The sequence below is a fragment of the Silene latifolia genome, chromosome 5, assembly GCF_048544455.1.
Source record: "Silene latifolia isolate original U9 population chromosome 5, ASM4854445v1, whole genome shotgun sequence".
Lineage (NCBI taxonomy): Eukaryota > Viridiplantae > Streptophyta > Magnoliopsida > Caryophyllales > Caryophyllaceae > Silene > Silene latifolia.
In genome coordinates this window covers 80,159,027-80,178,330 of record NC_133530.1, presented here as the reverse complement: position 1 = coordinate 80,178,330, position 19,304 = coordinate 80,159,027, and the positions used below count along the sequence as shown (strand labels likewise).

General features: G+C 35.1%; 1 protein-coding gene and 1 non-coding gene across 3 annotated transcripts; one reads left to right on the top strand and one right to left on the bottom strand.

The window, feature by feature from the left end:
* The first annotated feature begins 7,718 nt into the window (after positions 1-7,718).
* Positions 7,719-7,825, top strand: LOC141658214 (small nucleolar RNA R71). The gene has a single exon (XR_012549112.1). It is a non-coding gene; the product is annotated as a small nucleolar RNA R71 (small nucleolar RNA).
* Positions 7,826-12,076: 4,251 nt separating this feature from the next.
* Positions 12,077-17,048, bottom strand: LOC141657616 (uncharacterized). Of its 2 annotated transcripts, none has more exons than XM_074464902.1 (2): positions 15,816-17,048; positions 12,077-12,468 (listed from the first exon to the last, which is right to left on the bottom strand). In XM_074464902.1, the coding sequence occupies exon 1, from the start codon at positions 16,823-16,825 to the stop codon at positions 15,824-15,826; it is 1,002 nt and encodes a 333-aa protein (XP_074321003.1). In that variant the 5' UTR covers positions 16,826-17,048; the 3' UTR covers positions 12,077-12,468; positions 15,816-15,823. The 2 variants fall into 2 exon arrangements, with proteins under 2 accessions (XP_074321003.1, XP_074321004.1); XM_074464903.1 differs by having other exon boundaries at positions 12,077-12,465; positions 15,816-16,993.
* Positions 17,049-19,304: the final 2,256 nt, after the last annotated feature.

The window sequence follows — 19,304 nt, the reverse complement described above, 5'->3', positions numbered from 1 at the left end:
CAGGTTTGTTACTTTCAAAAATAACATGACTCCTGTCCACTTAGGTTTCGAATAAATATTAACTGATTTTGACCAAGAAGGAACATCTTCCTACGTCTTATTCTCAGTTTGTGGCTCTTGAACGTTTACTCTCACTCTGTCTATAAGAAATAATCCTCTTTTCTTTAATAGACAGCATCACGAGCCACAAACCCTTTATTCTCGTGATTATGTAGGAAGAGAGACCACATGTTAACTATCGAAACAAGCTAGAATTTAGGTACCATGCCTAACCATATCTTATATGAAATGTAGATGATTGCTTTAATTATGTTTTGTTTTAGTGGAAATTTCAATGCCAGACAAATTTTTGCCTAACTATATTACATGTTTACATAAACTACCTCCAACTATATTGTAAAGATTCAATCATATCATAATGAAGTGAACTTGTGATACCATATCACACTCCTTTTGGTGCATATAAAAGTCTTCACTTTATTGTTCCCTATTTAACAAAGTACTGATACTTTGGTTTTATTCTAGGTTTTGATACTTTGTAAACATTCATTGAACTTATTCAAAGAATTTCTCTTCTTACCTCATTAAGTGGATATCAAGTATCTACCTAGTTCGTTGGTATAAGAGATAAAGAAGTAATAACCTTCTCTGATTGAAATTGTATTCGACCATACACTTCAAAATGTAAATAGGGCGAATATCTTGCTCTATTCATAATTCTTTCCTAGAAAAAAAGTCATGAATTAATCTTGATTTGAATACAAGATTCGCACACACCAAGATTCGAACACTAGTCAAAACTAGTTTCTAAGTGCAATTTTCAATCGAGAATTGAGAAATAATTTGGGGTCACCAACTTGAGTCTTGTATATATGATATTTATTTTTAGTTTGAATATAATTACCTTGCTTTTTATGGTCTTACCATAAACTTAATCGTGGTATGATAGGGCACAACGCTTGTTTTAATTGCATAATTGGGAAACTCTTTGTGTTTTATACAAAAACTTGAATTATATTCTTATTTAGAGTTGGTGTACATCATAACAATTATTGAGGTACATATCTAAAATGAGTACACTATAACACTTATATGTCCATGGATGAAATGGCAACTACCCTAGTTCCATTCATGTAAATTTCTAAATTTATTCTTGCTAGTCGTCATACGATTATTCAATGTTAGGATTCTGAGGATTTACAAAACCCTCGGATAGTGTTGTAAACACATCCTCCTCTAAATACCCATTTAGAAAGGTGGTTTTGACATCCTTTTGCCATATTTTATAATCATGAATGTGACAATTTCTAACTTGATTCACAGATTTGTATCAAATACTCATGACGTGATAATTCGCAAGAATGCAATATTAATATCGTATAATATATATATATATATATATATATATATATATATATATATATATATATATATATATATATATATTCAAGAAAGAATATGTTGGAGTCACACAACCAGCTTCCTTGATCTTTACTTATTTGGAGTTTGTCTCTATTTTAGTGTCTAACACCTTCTCTTTTGATCCTAGTTCTATCCTTAATAATTAAGATAGATACTTCTTATTGCTCCCACTCACTTCAAGAATTTCTACTTGATAAAGATTTATCTTCATATAAATTCCTAGTTAATCCTTCACAAGGATGAATTCTATTGTGTTATTTGGTCAATCAAAATTTCTGACAAATCAATTTACCAATTTAACATTGTCATGTTCTTAACAACTTATGTGTTTGATGACAAGTGTTTAGGTTGAGCAATAAGACTCTTGAACCATTGATGCGTAGAAGAATTATCAAAACATATTTTGACTAATCTTTACCTCTAGTCATATTTCTTCACAAGAAATTATGCATAGGCATGTTAGGAATTTTAAGGTGCTAATCTTATATTTGCATAAGACGATTCCTATCGAGTTCTATGAAATAGAACGATTCCGATAGAGCTAGTCCATTACCTATGATACGGTTCATTTGAGGATTTAGAAAGAGATTTTATTTGTCAATAGTAATAGTGGTTTAGCGGAGACTCGTGTTACAGTTGAATTGATATCATATATTAGTAGGAGTGATAATAAAGAACAATATTAAACAACAAAATAATGAGAAAAACAACATTCATCGTTAAAATATGAAAATATTTTAGCATGTTTTAGCATTTATAATGACCTCCACCCAATTATATAAATGATTCCGAGATCCAAATTCATATTAACTCAGGCACGGGAAACCGATACATCTGTCACTAATATAACTCGGTGGGTTAACTCCTTAACCGATTCTACAATTAGAACTCTTGGTCGATGAAATTGCGTTAAGTTTATCTCTAGCCTCGGAACATAAGACTAGTCTTCATGTCCCGTTGAGACCAACCAAATTTCGCGTGTAATAACTTGTTATTACCCCACTTACCCGATGAAAAATAAAAGTACCACGGAAACCGAATCTACCCCAAATGTCAAAGGGATTCATGGGTCCTATTATATGGCAAGGCTAATCTCAATTTGAAATATGTGAAAGGTCTTGTCGATTTATTATCTATCACCTTTTATGTGAACTATATTAGTGAACTACGATAATATAATCATATATATATAATGCATGTGATATTATGGATTTATGGCGATTTGGCAATGCATGCAAACATATAAAGCAAGCAAATAAAGTAAAGTAAATTTCCTAGTATGACCTTTCCTAGAATAGAAAATCTTATATTCTATTACATATTCGAAAACCAACTCCATTGGTCCCTTGAATCTTCATGTGATACGCCTCCCAAGGACAAACACTGTCTTGATCGGAACTCCTTTCCGAATGGCACCGTCTATAGGAAACTCCGAAATTACAAATAATTTAATAATAAAATGTACATTGCAATTCCTATTATACATTTGTAAAATAAAATCTAATACAAATGAAGAAATAAAAGTGATTAAGATCACATTAAATTACAACCGAATCAATATTCCCTTACATTACGGGTAATATCGATTAAATCTAAGGCCATACTAAAATAAAATTACATAATTCAAAATTATATAAATAAAATATGACATTCATCAAAGAAAAAAAAATATGCAGCATTATAATATGTATTTAACATGCCAAAATATAGTCCGGTTTTATGGATATTCGCGATTTTTAACTTATTAAAATCACAAAATATTACTAAAATCTAATTTTAGTCCAAGTTAATTATCCTAACATCTTAGGGCTCAAAAATTAGTCATCACACAATTTTTGACAATATTTCAACTTGTTTCAACATTTATGCTCATTTTTTACCTTAAAATCATAACCTTTTATGAAATAAATCCAATTAAATTACAATAATTTATAAATTTGAATTTTAAATTTTTGAACATTCTGGAATAATTTCAGGACACTCATAATGTCAAAAATCAAGGTTAAAATTTTCGAATTTATTTCGAGAAAATATGGTTGATATTTATCGGTTTTATCAAATAAAACATCTAAAGCGTACGAAAATTAATCTAATAAAAGTTCTAACTTTAGATCTAATATGTGGGATAATTATGCAACCTTATAATTTTCTCATGCCATGTAATTTATTTTAGCTATTTATGCTAAAATGGTCACTATTTATGTCATTTTTACACTAAAAATTCATAAATCATGCAAAATGAATTGAGTTCATCTAAACTTTTACACACAGTGAGTAAAATGTGCATTTGATAACATATTAAAATTTCATGGCCTGTTTCGAAGTTTAACTAATTTTAACCATTTTACCTCCATTTATTCCATTTTTATCTCATAAATTATGCAATATTAATCACATTAATACGAATTTTAATATACAATAAGTAAAATATGCATGTGAGGTCATATAAAAATTTCAAGGTCAGAGACAAAGTTTAACTATTTTTAGCATTTAAACACCATTTTAATCAATAAAATGTAATAAAATTACTAAAAATCATTAAAAGGAGCCATAAATTACCATAAATCATCAAAATGACCTAAATTCATTTTAGGACCAGAATATATGACATGAAAATTTTTTCGTGAATTAATCATATAAATCACAAATTTCTAGTTTTAATTTAGTCGGATAAACTAAACCGATTATGCATGCAACAACCAAAGCTCTTGATACCGCTTGAAAGGATTCATTAACCCTCAAAATAAACTCTTTTAATTGTAGATCTAATTTACTCTTTAAAACTAGATGTTGATCTTATGCATGCATAACAATATATATAAATAGATAAGTAAAGAAAATGTTCCTTACAATATTCAAAACGGTTTTAAGGGCACAAGTAAGAACACCTTTCTTACTTGTTCTTGAGCTTAAGATAAATGGATGATCCTCCTTGTCCCAATAATGTGAGAATCTCCTTTCAATTGCACCAAGACAACCCTTAAAACTACTAATTAATTAATTAGATTAACTTAGTAGTTAACCTTAAAATATAATCTAATCTTATTTGTATTACTACTATAGTAATTTATAAATTAGATCTTGGAACAATAATTTTCTCAAACTTTATTTTTAGAGAAAATGTGAAGAGTAAGAAGAATAATAATCTAAGAATGAATGAATGGGAAAATAAGAATAATTCTTATTGTGTGAAGGAGGGGAAAAACTGGTGGCCCCTGGTGGGAGGAGAGCCAATGCATGCTCATACCTTATAAAATGAATCATCAAACTCTAGTCGGCCAATCATTACCGATTTATGTTGACCAGTAGACTTATAAAATGAATCATCCCTTTACGTATTCTTATTATGAATTTCAGTAATGTGATCGCACTATTGTCGAGGACACATATTCCAACAAAAAAATTATCTTAAGGCAAACCAAAATCCATCCAAATATACATAATAGAACAAATTAGTGAACTAATTCATCCTAAAAGCATTAATAAAACATAATCTAAACAATTTCTAGCAAAAACAAGCAGAAAATCAATTTCCCCCAATTTAGTTAGGGTTTGACAAATTTGATTAAATTGGTTATAGTGGATGAAATCAAAGAGAAAAGAGAGGAATACTTACTTGGTGATGATAAATGATGAATGAATCTTGCAAAATGATGAAGGAATTGATATTTTGTTGTGATTTAAAGTGAAGAAATGAAGAAAAATGATAGAGGAAGGAGAAAGAAGTGTACTGTCTAAATGTATGAGATAGAATGAACGTATCCCGTGTAACAAATAAAAGAGATGCCAAAAAAGTAGAAAACCACGTCCCCGATTGGGGCTGGCAACCCCGATCGGGGTTGACCGGTCCTATGCGCCTTTTTTACTTTCTTCCGTATTTCTTAATTTCGTCCCATTTTTGAAACTTACGTCACCGAATGAGGTTTTTGCATGGGGAAGCGTGAATTTTTCTCCTTTAAGCCTCCTTATCTTCATTTTCACCTATAAACCACAAAACAAAACACCGTCAAGTCTAGTAATTTATTTCTAATTCTACGAGAAACAGTAAATTGCGGAAAATTAAAAATAAAAAATAAATAAAAGCAAATAAAAAGCTTGGGCTGCGTCCCAAGAAGCGCTGGTTTAACGTCCCGCATGACGTAAGAAGCTCATTTGATCAAGTTTCATCATTGAGCTCGCCACCTTCCGAGCTTCCTTTTATAGCTCATTTTGCATTCCGCATCCATTTGAAATTTTTCCAAGGAAATTGTCCTTTCCTTTTGGCACTCTTAGCATTAGCGCCCTTAGAATCGTCACCTATAAAACAATCAACACCAATATCTTCCTCCAATGGATCCATCAGTAAAGATCCAAGTGTAGTAGAGGCATTAGGAGAGTCCACAGTGCTAAATAAATAACAAGACTCTTGTAACATTGGGTTCTTAATGGTGTTGTTCTTACTAAAGGTAACCCGGTCATCACCCACCTCCAACGTCAACTTCCCATTTTTCACATCGATTAACACACCCGCGGTGTGTAAAAACGGTCTACCCAATATAATTGAGGTTTGTGAGTCCTCGGTCATATCAAGTATGAGGAAGTCAATGGGTATGAAAAACTTACCAACATTGACGGGCACATCTTCTAAGACACCTAAAGGTCGCTTTAAAGAACGATCCGCCATTTGAAAAGTAATACTAGTGCATTTTAAAGCACCTATGTTAAGTTTTTCACAAATTGAATAGGGCATAACGCTTACACTAGCACCTAGGTTGCAAAGGGCCTTATCAATGGTATATGTGTCTATAGTGCAAGGAATAGAATAAATATCGGGGTCCTTAAGTTTCGGGGAAGACTTATTTTGTAAGAGTGCACTACACTGTTCGGTGAAAGCAATGGTCTCAACCTCATTGAAGGATCGCTTCATTGAGAGGATTTCCTTCATAAACTTTGAATATGAAGGAACTTGGGTGAGCAATTCTATAAATGGAACGGTAACTTGTAAACTCTTAACAACTTCCAAGATTATCAAACTTACTCTCTTCCTTGTGCTTTGCTAGACGGTGGGGGAACGACACTTGAACAACTTCCTTTGGAAGAGCATCCTTCACACCTTTCTCTTTCTCTTTCTATTTCTCAACCCCAATAGGAGCATCCACCTTCTTTGAATCGCCCTTACCCTCCTTAGAATTAGGAGAGACTTCTTTCTCAACAATCACCTCGTCACTTTCTTTAGGCATAGGGGGCTCAACATCCTTGGTATCAAGCTTGCTCTTTCTCTTAAGCATCAATAAGCAAGGAGAAAATGGCACATGATCCTTAATAGGAGGCTCTTCACTAGCCTTCTTTTGAGCATATCCTCCAAGCTTGGACTTTTTAATAACCATTTCATCATCCAAAGCCATGGATGGCTCATCATAGCTTGTACCACTTCTCAAAGAAATGGCATTAACGGTCTCATGTGGTTGCGTACCTTGGGGCGGTAGTTGGTCGGTCTTCCTTGAAGAGCTGGATGCGGCTAGTTGAGCCATTTGATTTACTAGCATCTTGATAGCGGTAGTGTGGGCTTGATCACTCTTTTGTAAGTGAGCCATCAAATCGGTTTGACCCTTAGCCAATTGCATTACCAAAGCTTCAAGTTTGCCCCCTTGGTCATTTTGTTGGGCATTTTGAGGTGGTGACCTTGTTGTTGTTGGAAGTTTTGTTGCGGTGGTCTTTGTTGTTGGTTTTGAAAACCCGGTAGATTAACAAACCTTTGTTGATGAGCGATGAAGTTATTTTGTTGTTGAGGTTGAGGTACAGAAGTATTTTGTGGTCGAGGGTTTAGCACATTGTTGCTTTTATAAGACAAGTTCGGGTGAAATTTTGAATTCGTGTTATAAGTATTGGAAAATGTACCAGGTGGATAAGAACTTTGTCTAAAGGTTTGATAAGCACATACCTCCTCCATAGTAGCTTGGCATAGAACGGCATAATGACCCGCACCTTCACAACTTTCACAAACAATAATTTGGCTAGTAGAGGACACGTCATTGAGTTGTTAAAGAGAATCTTTAGCATCCCGATCCGCCAATTGTTGTTGGAGTAATAAGAGTTGAGTTTTCAAAACGGTGGTGTTGGAAGCTTCTTCTTTACCTTTGGTGGACGTACTCTGAGAATTGACATATTGTACGTCATGGATCTCCATGGACTCAATCGTGGCGTGAGCAATATCCGTGTCAATTTGATCAAACCGCCCATTGTTGGCGGAATTTAGAATCCTTCGGTATTCGGCACAACATCCATTATAGAATGTTATAGCTAGGAACCAAGCATCCAACCCATGATGTGGGCATTGCCTTTGCAACTCCTTGTACCTCTCCCAAGCTTCATATAAGCTCTCAAGAGCTTGTTGACGGAATCCGGTGATTTGACTCCTCAAGATTTGAGTTTTCTCCGGTGGAAAACTTTTGATAGAAAGCAAGAGTCAATGTCTCCCAATTTGTCATCCCCATGGCTGTGCGATCAAGGCTATTGATCCATAGCTTTACCTTGTCCTTCAAAGAGAAAGGGAAAAGTATTTCCCTTATTTGGCTTGAGTTACGCCCGTATGCCGAATCATGGAGCAATAATCGGAGAAGTTTTGCACATGCAAGTTGGGATCCTCAAAAGGACTTCCCCCAAATTGTTTCTCTCCACAAGGCTAATGAAAGCCGGTTTAATTTCGAATTTCGGGGCGGTAATTTGAGTAGTTGTAATAACGGCCAGAAGCATAGCCGCGGTGGCTTGAAATGATTGGAAAGTTTCACCATCTTTTAGTTGGAGATGGTGGTGGTGGTGGAGATGATGAACTAGAAACCTCTTCCTCTTCAAGAGCTTTAAGATCGTCTAAGTGAGACTTTCTTGTATTTTCAACTTGCACGGGAGAAGCGGCTTCTTTAACTTTTTTCCAAAAACGTCATTTTTTACGAAAGGTTTTCTCGGGCTCAGAATCCAGTGATAGCAAATCTCCACTACGAGAAGACTTGGGCATAAGACAACAATCTCTAGAAAATTTTAAGTAACGATCTCAAGGAACAAGTGTTTCTCAAGACAAAAGAAAACAAGATGATATGGAAAATCAACAAATCTAAACGCAATAAAACCGTGCTCCCCGGCAACGGCGCCAAAATTTGATAGGCTATGTCGCACACCTAACAAAGATAAATTCCCTAGACACAAATTAATATAGTAATAGAGGTCGAACACAAGGAGACGGGAATTGCTCCATGAAATGCTATGAGTAGACTTATATCAAGGTCGATTACGATTGGTTTGGTTTGTTGGTTGGTTTGTTAACTAGCAAATAAAACGTTGTAAACTATATGATTAGAGGAGTCTAGGGGAGTCGGATCATACATGCAATTGTAAATATATATTCAAGTTAAACTCGAAAGTAATAACATTGTCAATTGTTTAGGCTTAAAGACACCCATCTATCGATATTAGTGTCAACCATAGACCGAGTCCTAGAAAAACTCTCCTTTATGACTAGGTCGTCCTACTACACATGTTTAGTCTAATCCAATTCCGTGCCTCTCAACTTATAGAACGAATTAACAAACTTAGTCGATGATTATGACCACTAAACAAAGATTAACCGTGACAATACAAACATGTGATAGAAACAATTAGACAATAATATATCAACCTAATTTATCATGTTATATACATTGGTTGTTGCATGACTTCCCTAGTCCCTAGACTAAGGAAATTTAGCTACTCATATTGAAATGTAACCTACAAACTATGATGTATGAAATATTAAACATGACTATAGAAATGATATAGACTAAAGGGTGAAACATGAAATGTAATAATAAACTATGTGATATAACTGAAATACTAATGATAAAACTATGTAATAACTAGAATAAAAATGTAAACTAATTAAACTAGAATTAGAATTACCGAAATAGAAATGGAACTTGAACTAGGAACTTGCAAGAAAGAACATATGAGAACCAAAAGCTTGAATATATAAGAACCATATGTTTAACAATAACCAAATGCTTAACAATATTAAAATTACAAGAAAACTATGAGAGAATTGTTTGCTTAAGGCTATAAAAGAGTAAAATTGTGTAAAACGGTATATGGAAGATGTCCTACAATGACGGACTAAGGCCCCTATTTATAGTAAAATAGGGGCATAACGTAAAAGTCCAAGAGGAGGTCAACCCCGATCGGGGTTGCCAACCCCGATCGGGGCCGTAGGATTCCGGGTATTATTCTTCAACTCTAGATTAAATGCTTCCAAGAATCCTATACAATGTCTTAACTCCTCCTTAATCACCCGGTTAATCACACAATTTGGCATCACATGAGCATCCAAAGTTGAGCATCCCATATGTTAGTGCGGATTTCTTAATTTGGGCTTCATTTGTGATTTCATTTGTACATCAACCCACTTCACAATTCTTCATGCTTGGGCCTTGTCATTTCCATAATATCCTACCATGGTCCATCTTGCTTCCACTTAGTTTAGTGAACTCGGTGCTTGTTAAAATGACGGGAAAAAGCATCCAAGTGTTTCATTCCTACAAAATGTGATAAAATACAAGCAACACGCCTAGAACACAAGATTAGCTCACAAATATAATAATTAAAGTATGATATTCAATCAAAGCCGAGGTAAAATGAGGGGTAAAATCCTATATAAAATGGACACATCACCAGGCCCGAGTAAGAAGTATGGAGTTTGGGTTGATGAACAAGTGAAGAAATGGAAATCAAGCCCAAACAAAAGTCCAAAGACCAAGTCAAGCTTGTAAGCATGGGATGCCAAATAATGCCTTAAACCGGAGAAATTAAGGAGCTTAATTACACAATTTTAGATCCCCTTGGCAATCAATCAAGAATTTAAGAGAATTAATCCGGATACTTACGACCCCGATCGAGGTGGCTAGGCCCCGATCGGGGCTGCTTTGATCATGAATCTTTACGTTATGCCCCTATTTTACTATAAATAGGGGCCTTAATCCGTCATTGTAGGATATCTTTTTTACATCTTTTACACTCCTTTACATATTCTTAGCAACACAAATTCTCTTAAGTTTCATATTAGTTTACATATTGTTAAGCATTTCCTTTTGTTAAATAACTTCTTTTAAGCATTTGGTTCTTTATAATACAAGTTCTTATTCAAGTCATTTGGGTTTCCATATTGTGTCCTTATTGTTTAAGTTCCAAGTTCTCTTGTTACAGTAATTTCAATTCTTGTTTATTTCGTTAAATCGTTCTTTGTCATTGTTATTTCATAGTTTACATTTTATTATTAGCATTAGCATTATTAGTTTGTTTTACATTTTATTTTCAGGTATTATCACTATTAGTATCACTATTAGTTTATTCCATAGCATTCCTATTTACATTTATCATCATAATTATTTCACTAATCACTTGTTATCATATTAGTTATTTTATTTATGTTATCATCACTTAGTATAACTAGTTTTCAACCCGTGCAATTTGCACGGGTATGAATTTATAGTCATTGATATCACAGTAAATATTTAAAGAATGTTAAGTAATATACATGAATATTTTATATTCTATTTCTTTTATATTGATAATAGAGTAAAACACGTGCTAAATTTGCAAGGGATTGAAACTTGCACATGTTTTAAATATGTGATATTAACGCACAAGTTCGGTGTTGTAACATGAAACATAGTATATAGTATATAATAAATGCAATGTATGGGAAATAATAAAAAGCAAACACTATAAATATCGCTATAAAATGGAAATAATTGTCAAATTTGAGAATGGTTTACAATCAAATTGAAGAAACATAACTGCAGACTTAACGAAAATAGTCTAATATCATTCCAAATATTGGAAAATTCCATGGTAGACTACATTAGTTGTTGTATTTGATGTAACCTTATTACTCACAAATAGGATTATACATCCAGTTGTATATAGAGCATTGTACAACCAAAATATAAGAATTCGAGCTTATATGTATTTTTTTCTGAGCTAATTCAAAGTTCATATTTTTAATGTGTAAATGGATGAGTTCAGATACTTTCTAATAAAGCTCATATTCTTTAACATAAAGCTCAGATACTTTATTAGAAAGCTCGGATTCTACACCGTACAACTGGTATAATTGGTTGTATAATTCATGAATTGCTAGTGAAGAGGGTTGTAAACTCGATACACAATTTGCAAACTGTCACGTTGATCGAGATTTACACGGTATACACCTGGTAAAAAAAGAACGGTTGTGATTCCCTCATTATCCAAAACAAAACAAAACAAAATTAAAACAAAATTGATTAGCTTACGAACTAAATTGGCGATGGAAAAGGAAAAATACTTGGAGATAAAGTGACGTATGGGTACGTTGGTATGTTTTAGATAGGAAATGGATTAACAGAGGCTCATTAGAAAACTGATCTTGCCATAAAAGTACAAAGTAACAATAATCCGTTGGTCTTTTTTAAGATGTCTTGGTTTAAGACATCTCAATGACAACTGTTTTAGATTAAGACAATCTTAAACAAGAATCGGTGAACAATAATTTTGCTTTAAACATACAAAAAGGAAAATGCTACTCATCTGTGTTGTCTGTATAGGACTTGTCGCGAGTACTACATCAAGTGATCAAACGTAATTGGTCACACGACTTGCTCGTGTAGAATAAAATGGGCAACTAACATGAATCGTAATCACTTCACATGAATTAACCTCAATTTACACCAGAATCTTTGATAACTTAATAATAGTTAAATAGGTAGTACCAATGAGTTCACATCCCGGCATCAGATGCCACCATCGAGCTAAAAAGGAGGGTATCAGCAACCTAACCGTCAATTATTACAACTTTTCCGACATTGAGAACTGAGTCAACTCAATGTTAAATAGGATCAGTTTTGATCATCAGTACGCTATACACAAGTGTCTTTGCTCTTCATTGCAGGTCTCTTTGAGTTATTGTTAGCAGGTAATGTTGGAGAGTCGGAGAGTCGTATCAAACTTGCGTGTGAATCTCTGCAGCAAGCCTTTTTTTCCCTACACAAGCATCATACTGCAGAGCTGCTGAACAAAAAGAAAAGTTGTATTAGCTCATTAATTTATGTAACATAGGTGTCCCTCCAAGAAGTGATTTTTGCACTCCAAATGAGAGCACTGTTCTTAAAGCTCTTCTTGCATGGGGATGGTAACGATAAACCAAGGGTGGCATAATGCCATTAGCAAAAGTATTGTTCCAGGGAGATTCATAAGTGCCTCACTTAATGTTCACTCTTTTCAAACTAAAACGCTCGTGGAAACGTATATTATGCCTGAGGTTGATGTGCCAAATGTACTTTATGCCCTCCCATAAAAGAAGTGTGAGGAAGGAAACTCGATTCATTGTCGCATTTAAAGTTGCACTACGGAGATAAAATGTGGTGAACCTTGCTGCAATTCATGCCTTCTTTCCCATTCATACTTCACTACTAAAATCACAGAAACTAAGACTTCACAAAAAAAAAAATGCACAAACATTAGAATGTTTAACTGATTTATATGCTATACCAGCAAGAAATATCCAAAACTATGATTTTAATTGGGTTAACTGACCTAAATCGTACACCGGCAAAATTCCTAATGCTCAAAAACAAGCAGTTTAAACTTACCCAGATGCTCAAACACTAAAGAATCTCTTACATTAGCGTTGATCAGGTTTTGAGGGGAAAAAAATGAACCCCCAGATCTCAAAGATTTTTTGGGTAAATAACCCAGATCTCAAAGATTGAAACTTTATAACTCAGAGTGTTGTATCGTTCACAGCAGCAGAATTCCTAAGATACCCAGAAAGCAAAGCTCATATTTTAGCCAAAAAAGAAGGAATAATGAAAAATTTGGCAAAAAACACAAGATGGCAGGGAAATTTTTGGGTGAGGTGAAAGGAGAAGAGATGCAGTAGTAGTATAGTACTGATTTGAGAGGGGGCTTCACCTAGGTAGCATGGATATGTTACTCCGACACTTCACTTAGCTGCCGTGTCGAGTGTCCGACACCTATGTGCCCGACACCGACACGACACTTCGACACTTCATTTTAGCCCTAAAATTTGAAATATTCGCACAAAATAGCCGTATCCGATACTCGACACATGTCGGACACGACACCCGTGTCGGAGAGTCAGGGTAACACATTGGACACTCCTCCTAACCGGCCGTCCCGTGTCCAACACCGACACTCGTCAAACACACGCGGACACGCCTAAATGTGTCTGGGCAATGAGATGTCGAAAGACTGAAAGAGATTGATTAGAAGACGGGTTTGAGTGGGAAATGAGACTAAGTTATAGTCAAAGTCAAATTTTTACCTTCAATTATTTAAATTTAATATCAAACACATTTACAAAAATAAAATGGTACGTTAATTATAAGTTATAACTATAAATATATATTTATTAAATTTAAATAATGTGTCCCGTGTCCCAAATTTCATGGGATGACGGGTCACGTGTCCGTTTTGGTGCTACCTACGGCTTCACTTCTTTTTTTGGGGTCTCGTCAACAACCCTCCAAAAAAAAGTCTTAAGAGATTTATTGTATAGGTCCATCTCAAAAATCTGAAAGGTTGGGTAAAAATCTTAGTCTAACCCGTAACTTGGTAGGGAACCAGAAGACTACAAGAGGCAGTTGAAAAAAATGAGTATTTAATGGCGGGTGCTTTATTGAAATATCTCGACACCGCCACATTGTTAGAGATGAATGAAATAATTTTTTCCGACTTCCCGTGCATTGGCGTCATTAGTCAAGCATGAACACAAATTAATCCATTGATTCGAAGACCACCATTGAAATATATATTTTATCAGACTATTTTCCTACCTAAAACTCAACCAAGTACTTACACTTCTATAGTTCTATGTCAAAAGAAAGAAGAAACAATTCTGCCCTTTTCCTCCAATTTTCCTCCCAAAACAGGCTGCAGTGCCAATGTAGTGGTGCTAATATTTGAGACACGCTAAGTATGCCCCCTTTACCCTTAACCTAGACTTATGCTTGGAAATAACTGCAAGGGTGGGCACTCAGACAATGACTGGTAATAAAAGCACATAGTGCATCTAGAGAAGTCATGGGAAAAGTTAAGGTTGAGAATAACTTTTACAGAAGCATCTAAATGCACATTTAAGATCAATAAGAATTAGCGCTTTCTTACAAGAACGCAAAAGCCCATTTAAAGACGTAACACGTTTAGGATCACGATCAAGGGTCATGAGTTCCCCTCAAAATCACCATGGGTCATAACATATCATACACATTTGATCAAGGTTAATAGATAATTTTGTGAAGCTGAGAAATGCCTGCTATCAGATAAATTCCCATACTATGAGTCATACAGTAGAAGGTAGGAAGAAAATAGTTTAGCTAGGACAGTCTAAAAATAAGGATACAACAAAAGCCTCATTTCTGATGCTAGCAAAGGTCGAATTTTGAATGCGCCAATATCCAACAAATTATCATGCATCTCATTTAAATACACAGGTCATGTTTATGTCACTAATTGATTATCTTCACAAACCTATGTCACTCCAACTCAGCTACAGCCTACAAGGGTCAAACCAGACAATGTCGTGAATTGGTCATGCCAATTATGTGAAATAAATTCATGTTCGGGCCTTAAACGAATTATCTAAGAGTCGAAATGTTGAAGTTCCGTACATGAAGCCAAAGAGGTGTCAAAGTAATATATTTTCAAAACCGATGAAAAAGATAGCTGCTTCTACACCAGATTTAAGTAGAAAATAGTCCTAAGAGCAACTTATATTAATCACCAGTTTCAAATCCAAAAATAATAGCTTCCACGGCATTGTATATAAGTAAACCAACTACGCCTTGATTATCACAATGAAATTACGATCTCATAAAGTCATAATACCTAGAAATATAAAAAAAACAGTAACAAATTCCTCAGACGACTTGATGAGAATATCGAATTTTTAAGATAAACAAGGAGTTTAAGCTTCTATGACCAACACTTCTACGGTTTTTCACCGAGACACCATCATGTTACCCCATTTCAGAGCAGAACTGAATGCTTAAATCTACTGCCTACCTCCCTCCACAATAAAGGAATAATAATCAAACCAAGAATTAATTAATCAACCACGTGAATAAATTTGTTCCTTATCTAATTTCAGTCTCATTCAATACACAGTGACCCCTTATACTTGATACTCAATTAAAGTACAATTCTTGACCCCATAATAAACAATTCAACAAGATATCAACATGTACACTATATGACATACAAGTCGACCATTAGTCTTGCTTAAGACCGTCTTAAGTTCAAGGGACAGTAATGGAGTGCCGGGCACACGTTAGAGAAACCAATTGATACATGAAATAACAGAATTAAAAATAAAGAATCTAAATTTAGAAACTTACCAAATAAATTAAGCAAGATAGAAAACATCATCAGTCATGAGCAAGATATACAATAAAACCCTCAAATTCACCTCTTTCTCAAAATCAATTGCAGGTAATCTCAGTTCCCTTACCCTACCCTCTCCTCCACCACCACCTGCTTTAACCCGAACCCGATTTGACTCCATTTTCCTAAACAAATACACCGAATTCTCCAACAGCAATGGCGGCGTCGATAACACCAACGACGATGACGATGAAGACGATTTCTTCTTCACCGGCGACCGAAACAGCGACCAACCTTTCCCAGCCAATTCCGTGGACAAATCATCAATTGATTTGACCCGTTTACCCGAAACCCTAGAAAAGAGGGATAATTGTACAGGAGCATCGTAATTGATCAGATTATGGTAGTAATTAATAAAAATGGGGTCAGAATTAGGGTTAGGGCTTAGGTCAAAGAACACGAGCTTAAATACGCCTTTAGAGAGGGAAACGAAGGAACGTAGTAGAGAAATTGATGAATTAGTAGAAAGCGATGGAAATGGGATTGGAACGGCGTCGTTTTGCAATGTGTTTGCTGATAATGTTGTTGTTGATGTTGTTGCTGTGGATGATGATGTGTGTGTGAATGTTGATGTTTGTGATGATACAGATGTTCTATGATTAGTATTATTGGATGATGATGATGGGTATGGGTATGATGGTGATGGTGATGATGAAGATGGCCATGAGAAGAGGAGATGAGAAAGAGAAGAGTTAGGGTAGAAATCCATACCAAGGTCTCTAGCAATGGTGGCTAATCTAAAAGTATCAGTAATTAGTTCTCTAGTGGGTGTAAATAATAACATGGGCATTTTCTTCTTCTTCAGCTTATCATGATGGTGATGATGGTGGTAATGGTGGTGGTGGTCATCATCATCATCATTCTGATTAGCAGCAGTATCATCATGATGATGGGTGGTGGTGGGAGATGGGGTAGAGATGTTTTCTCCTAAAACTAGGGATCTTACTAACTTTACTGACAACATTTCAGAGATAGAGATAGGGAGAGGAAAAGGAATGAGAAAATGTGATGAAGAAAAAGATGGCAACTTTTAATTTGTGAGAAGGGGGAAAGTTGTAATTATCTCATCATGTGATTTGTTGTGTAATTGTGTGTTGTTTTCTGGTTGTCTTCTTTTTGCTTTTTATTCTCTACTTCATTCTCAAGTCTAAATCTCAACATTCTCAACTCTTGACGAGCTTCATTAAAAGCCTTGTTTTACCTGACATAATTTCGGTTCAGTTTAACTTTATTCAGTTCAATTTAATTTGTGGTGAAGAAAAAAATGGCAATTTTTAATTTGTGAGAAGGGGGAAAGTTGTAATCATCTCATCATGTGATTTGTTGTGTAATTTTTTTTTTCAGGGAATCTTTTAGAGTAGGATCAAGCTATCTTATTCTATCTCATCTTTTTAACGAGGAGGTAAGTTGAAGCACCCGCTATCGCCACCTCGAAAGAGTTGGACATGAATGTCCAATAGAAGTCATGAAATCAAAGAACCTTATTGGTTTCTGAAAATGTTTAATTATCATTTCATCGAAAAACTGAAGATCTAATTTCACATCATTGATAATACTAGAAATTTCTCAAAGAATTTGCCAAGTATCTCGAATCGAGTTAATAACACATAAATTATCACCCTCCACAATTAACTTTGATATTCCTAAGTATTTAACTGCTAAAATACCTTCTTTTAAGACGGAATCTTTCGAGCAGTGGTGGTATTGTGGTGTTGTCATTAGTGGTTAAGGGTGATGATAGATAAGAAAGATAGCAATTCTAAAGAGGCTGATTTTGTAGAGGCCGGATTGATATGTACGTTTGTGAGGAAGTATAAGATGTGGTCTTAGGAGGCGGTTGCTAGTAGTTGAGTATTAGCTGTATGGTTATATTTGGCAGGGGATGATGGTTATGCGAATGGGAGAATGTGTTATGAGGGGCATACGAGTTAAGCTCGGGCGAGAGGGTGGAAACTTACGTAATCAGGATTGACTAGTTGGATGTGATTATGGGCCTATGACGTGTATAAATGTTTGTGTGAGGTTCTGACCTCACGAGAAGCGACATGATGTGATAGTTATAAAGTTGTTATCTGAATGTTCTGTAATATATGTTGGATACGGTAAACTAATGGAATGATGTTCAAAACTAATAGAATAGGTGATCTGGCATGGCTAGTTATACTCGTATGTGTATGGATGATACATGTTTATTCTGTGAAATGGTAGGGATGATGTTCATGAAGTTCTTATCTGGTTATTCCGTGTGATAAGTTGCGTTGTGATCTAGTAAAGCGGTTTTGAGTAAGTTTTCTTGTCCGGTAAGTTGTCCTGAGTTAGTGTTTATGGGAATTGTGTATGTTGTGATGTCTATTGATGTGGTTTTTGTGCCTCAGGTGGTGATATGGGCATGGTATTTCGTGTTGTGATGCGGGTATTTTCGCCCTGCGGTGCCGGCTGTTGGTGACGGTGTTGCGATGCCGTCATCGGTTGTGGTGGAGTAGGCGGGATGATTACGATACGAGTTTTCGAAAGTACATATCAGTTATACATATTTTGTTGTTTTGTTTGCTGCTATTTCCTGTGAGTTTTAGTTTGGACGGGTACACGGTTGTTTTGTTTATTGATGTTTCTTACCAGTTTCAGCTTGGGAGTGAGGGTAGAGTATGATATGGAAGAGAGTTGTGTATGTTTTCGTTGTTATCATGGTATAGTGATATTCTGTTGATGGGACACAGTTGTGAGAGGTTGTTACAGTAGTTTTGACCTTGTTTTAGATGAGGCTTTGGTAGACATGGTAATGGCAAGTGAATTGTGGAACATGTGTTGTTCTGATCTGGAAGCTGCAGATAGTTCATAATTTAATCATTGAGACAGTGAGTATAGGGTGGTGGGAATTAGTTTCATGTTAGATTATGGATGAGTTTGGCGGTAATGAAAGAAAGAACTTGAGGATCTAGTGTGAGTGTGTGTAATGAGTGTGGATCGTGAGTTATGCTTTTGGAGATAGGTGCTTTATATAGAGAGGTATGTCGTTTTGCGGTAATAATGAAGAGTTGGTGTGGTGATTTTGCTACGAATTTTGTGGTATAGGTTAGGTGGTGTGCCGAATGAATTGAGGTATGAGAAATGTTTAAGTAAGAGAGCCTTGAATATAGGAATAGTGAGTGTTTAGATTATAGGCGGTTATCTTTAACATGTGGTGGTGATGAGGATAATGAGAAGATACAACTAAGGATTTAGTATTAGTGAGTTACGAGGACGTAACATTTGTCTTAAGAGGAGTAGGGTGCGGCAAAGAGAGTTTGATGGTTGTAGAAGTTTTAGTATATTTGGAAGTTTGAGTCTTGGTGGAGAATAAAAGATGGGTTTGTATTGTGATTGATATTGTTAAAAGGTCATGGTCATTTGTCTTTGTTGGAGCTTGTGTCCTCCACAAATTAGTGTGATAACATTTGTAAATC